Genomic DNA, 4,164 nt, shown 5'->3' with positions numbered 1-4,164 from the left:
CTGTGATGTGCAGTTTTGTTGATTGCTGACCAACAGAACATGAAGAAGATGCTGGGATTTCCTTCTGTCAACAACATCGTGTGTGTGTGTGTGTGTGTGTGTGTGTGTGTGTGTGTGTGTGGTAAGATAGCCCCAAATGTATGAAATGGGTGGTTGCTCTCTCTCCACCTGTTCTGCTGAAACATTGTATTTGCTGGAACAAACTTCCTCTAGGATGTACCCTAAAGAGTGCAGCAGTGTGTGATATAAACAGACTTGGTCAGACACCTGAGGCCTTCACACCCACGGCTACAACATACTCTGGATTCCCCTCTATTTCTTTCTGCTTTCAGTCTACAGACAATGCATATGGCCAGCACTTTTTGTGACTTTGCTGCTGTGACCTTTATCACTTTAATTTCTCAGTAAAGAGGCCCTATTCTTTTGTGGTTATGATAGGAGCAAAAAGCCCTACCCAGCTCCACCCATCCTGAGCGCAAACCACATAACACGTGCACACTCACTCTCACTCACACACACACACGCACGCACACACACATACAGTGTCTGACCACAGTAGGTACCTTTCCTGACCACAATTGACTCCAATCAAACGTATACACAGCACAAACCATGGCCACACCTAGAGGTCCTGTGCTGGACGTGCCCTGCTATTATGTATAAAGGCAATGTTAATTTAGAGGTAGCATTGTTATTAGATTGGGAATCCTTGACTTGCTTGTTTGACTGTATGAAGAATATGAATCTGACTGTCATTTAGACATCGATCATTGTGCGGTATTGATAAGTGAAAGTTGTGAATTACTTAACTTGGGGGAACTCCCGGCTGCAGTGTCGATCTCACACATATGCAAACAGGCACACACCTGCCTCCAGGGGAAAGCACCTCAATGGGCATGGCCTTAGATAAATCAATTATTCATTATAATACACAAAATGCAATAATCATGGACAGGAAAACCCCCCACCATGTAACAGTAGCACCACGTAGAGGTATTTGGCCTGACTCAGTTTTCTCAAGTGTTATTGTTGGCATGTTAGTCAGGTGAGTTGTAAAGTACAGGTACACAGCCCTCTGGACAGATAATTGCAGGGCGAGGAGGAGTTTTCATATGCAAACACACACGCACTCCCACACACACGCGCGCACAGGTGCATCCTGGTATCATGCAATTTAATCACCCAGGATGATGTTACAATTTATTTAGACTGGATGTCTCACCTGCAACATAAAGATAGCCACTCCTATCACCCACACTATGTCAAATGTATTTACATTTTTTGTATTTCTGCCAATTTACGGCATATAATAATGAGCTGTCCACATTTTTTTTCTTTAAAACTAGGGTAGGAAATTTATTTTAAATGCATTTTCTGTTGTATTTGTTGAAATTCTCTTTCCATCCCGGTGGCAAACAATAAATCAAATGCTTGGACACAAAAAAGGAAAAATCTGTTTTCTGTGGCTGTCGCAGGCAGCACTACCTACCTGCCTACCTACTTGTCTTACTACCAAACTGCGCACACTCTGCCCGTGCACTCATTGCACATGAAAATGTGTGTGGCTTTGGAGGGAGGCCTGAAGGAATGGGGTGGGATATTTTTTGTTGGCTAGTTTCTCCGCAATATTACGTTGGCTGCACAAAGTACAGCAATGAATATATAGCTATAGCTAGCTAGCAACATTCTCTTTTTGAGGTTACAGCTCACGTAAAAAAAAATTTTTAAAAGCCAAGTTCACCACTAGCATATCCCCAGTGTTGTATTGCCCTACTGTTTGGAAGCGTACTATCAGGAGTTAAGCTAACGTTTGCAGCTCTGTCTGTCTCTTTATTTGATTTGATGAAATTTCAACTCCAGCAACTCCAGCAGCTTTACCAGAGATAGCATTACGTTAGCCAAACACATTGGTTAGTCCTCGTCCTATAAGCTTTTTCTCTTGTATAAGTGAAGACATACTGTTTCTTATTATATTTACATACCAACCCTAACTAGTTTTACACTACAATACAATGGTGTTTCTGTCTTCTACATGGATCATCAGCTGATGAGGATGCTGACTTTTTGCCTGGGACTTTAGCCTCATTCTTTTACTGTGTAGATAGCCATCAAGTGCACATTTAAGACCCCTGTTAAAGGGTTTTCGTTTTAAAATGAGTCAGCTGGAAACTTTAAAAAAATGAATTCAGCCACCAAAAAACAATGGTTGCCAGCTAGCTAGATGAGAAGCCTGTTTATGTATACCTCTGTCTGAAATAAAAAAAAAGACCAAACATTTTGTGTGGTAAATCAACCACTGTTATCATTCTAAACTCCAAATGTGCCATATGAGAAGGGAAAGCTTGGAAGTAATTAAACAGAGTGGTGCTCCAAAACTTGAATCTATTTCAACCTTAACACATCTTTATCCTCAACTTTCTATTTATTTTAGCCATAACTCAGGCTCTAAATGATCATTTGAATGGATTCAGATCTTAAGAACCCTTTTTATTGCCTAATGAAAGGCAGTCACCTAAAGCATTTTATGAAATCTATATGACATGAAAGATGTTTAAAACAAATGGCCAACATTTGTGCTAGGCTTCTCTAAGAGGCCACATACATACATATGTCTCAATGTTGAATGCCCACTCTTAGGGTGGCAGAAAACAGGCTGTTCCTGAATCAGCCAGAGGCAGACGTTTTCTGGGAGGGCATGGTGAGAATTGCAAAACAGGAAACACAGGGTCTTGATAACACACACACACACACACACACATTACACATACAAAAAGTGTGTGGGCATGTTGCGTAGGACACTTGGAAATGGTATGTGTATTTGTCACTGCTACAGGGCCCCTGATGCTCTTCTCTACACACCTCTGCAAGTACAGGATGTGTGTGTGCGTGTGTAGGTGTGTGTGCAAGCTGTGAAGTTGAAGATGCGTTTGGGGCTCGCAGTACATGCCAAGATGATCACAAGGTGTGATTGATGGCACTGAGGCTGTTCTGCAAGATTAACAGGTACCTAAATGGAAGGAGGCCTGGGTGGAAAAAAAAGAAGCATAAGGGCAAAACATCATAAATGAAACCAAAGGTACAGTAACATGAGTAAGTGCTCATTCAGGAGGATGAGCACCTCCTTCTCTTCATCTCTCTCTGTACCTGTTCCTCTGCAATACACAGAAACACACTCAACAAGGTGTCACCTTTTATGTGAGTCTTGGACAAGTTTGAACATGTGCATCAGCCCGTGATGACTTAAACACACACGGTTCACATGTTGAACCAGCACTTAGCATATGTTTCATCAGAAACATGATAGGGTTGTGTCACCAGGGAGTTATTGTAGCAGGTATAATTGTGGTAAAAGATCCTACATCCTTGAACACACATGGTTAAGTTGGATATTATTCTGTTTAAATGCCTGTTAACATAAAAAGAATCACATTAAAAGTCAGGGTTTCTTGACCTTGACATTCTCATTAGAAACCTGCACATTACCTAAACAGTCGTGTCTTGTTCCTTTCTTATTTCTTTTATGTAATAGGAATTGCTGTTCTGAAAATGTATGTTACACCTTTGATCTCGTTCTCGCAATTCATCTAACACGCTTCTCTTTGCTGTGCTTCACAGGAGCTTAGAGCTTAAAAACTGTTCCCTTGCATTTAAAAAGCTACTACTACAACCACTCAAACGTCCTTTTCAGACATGGAATATGTAACTTTGCTGGCTTCATCAGTCTGTTAAAGTATTGGGTTTTAGGCATACTTCATAAATGTCTTTAATGGCTTTATTGAGACATGACAGTAATATTATAGCCACAGTGCTTCACATTTGGCACCGAGCATGCAAGAGGGACTTGTGGCATCACCGTCGTGCTCGGGTGCTACGGCGGATTTCCCTATCGTAGCTTCCCAACAACGCTTTCGAATGTCTTTCCGGCAACCGCAACTCTCGTACATCTTTCTGTTTAGATCATCAATAAATCATTTAATCATACCTGTTGATTGTGTGGTCCTTGCTGGTGAAAAACTCAGTAATGATGCGTTAATTAATGACCATCATCAATTTCACTATTGATAAGTAAATTCCGCTGTCATCAATGCAGTTGGCATGAATTCAAATTTAAATAGGGGGGAAATTATCAATAATTATTATTTATCAAGTGCATGTCTGAAAGGG

At 41.0% G+C, this 4,164-nt stretch overlaps 1 protein-coding gene across 1 annotated transcript in view; it reads left to right on the top strand.

The window, feature by feature from the left end:
* myb (v-myb avian myeloblastosis viral oncogene homolog) overlaps nt 1-3,623 on the top strand; it is a gene marked incomplete at its 5' end in the record, with an annotated part of 7,756 nt that extends 4,133 nt beyond the window's left edge. Inside the window, 2 exon segments of the mRNA XM_046061390.1 lie at nt 2,638-2,698; nt 3,616-3,623. Coding sequence (XP_045917346.1) covers nt 2,638-2,698; nt 3,616-3,623 — 69 coding nt within the window.
* Between the last annotated feature and the right edge of the window lie 541 nt (nt 3,624-4,164).

Source organism: Micropterus dolomieu, linkage group LG10 (assembly GCF_021292245.1).
Source record: "Micropterus dolomieu isolate WLL.071019.BEF.003 ecotype Adirondacks linkage group LG10, ASM2129224v1, whole genome shotgun sequence".
NCBI classification, from domain to species: domain Eukaryota; kingdom Metazoa; phylum Chordata; class Actinopteri; order Centrarchiformes; family Centrarchidae; genus Micropterus; species Micropterus dolomieu.
The sequence above is the reverse complement of the archived record's forward strand: the minus strand, read 5'-3'. Positions and strand labels throughout refer to the sequence as shown.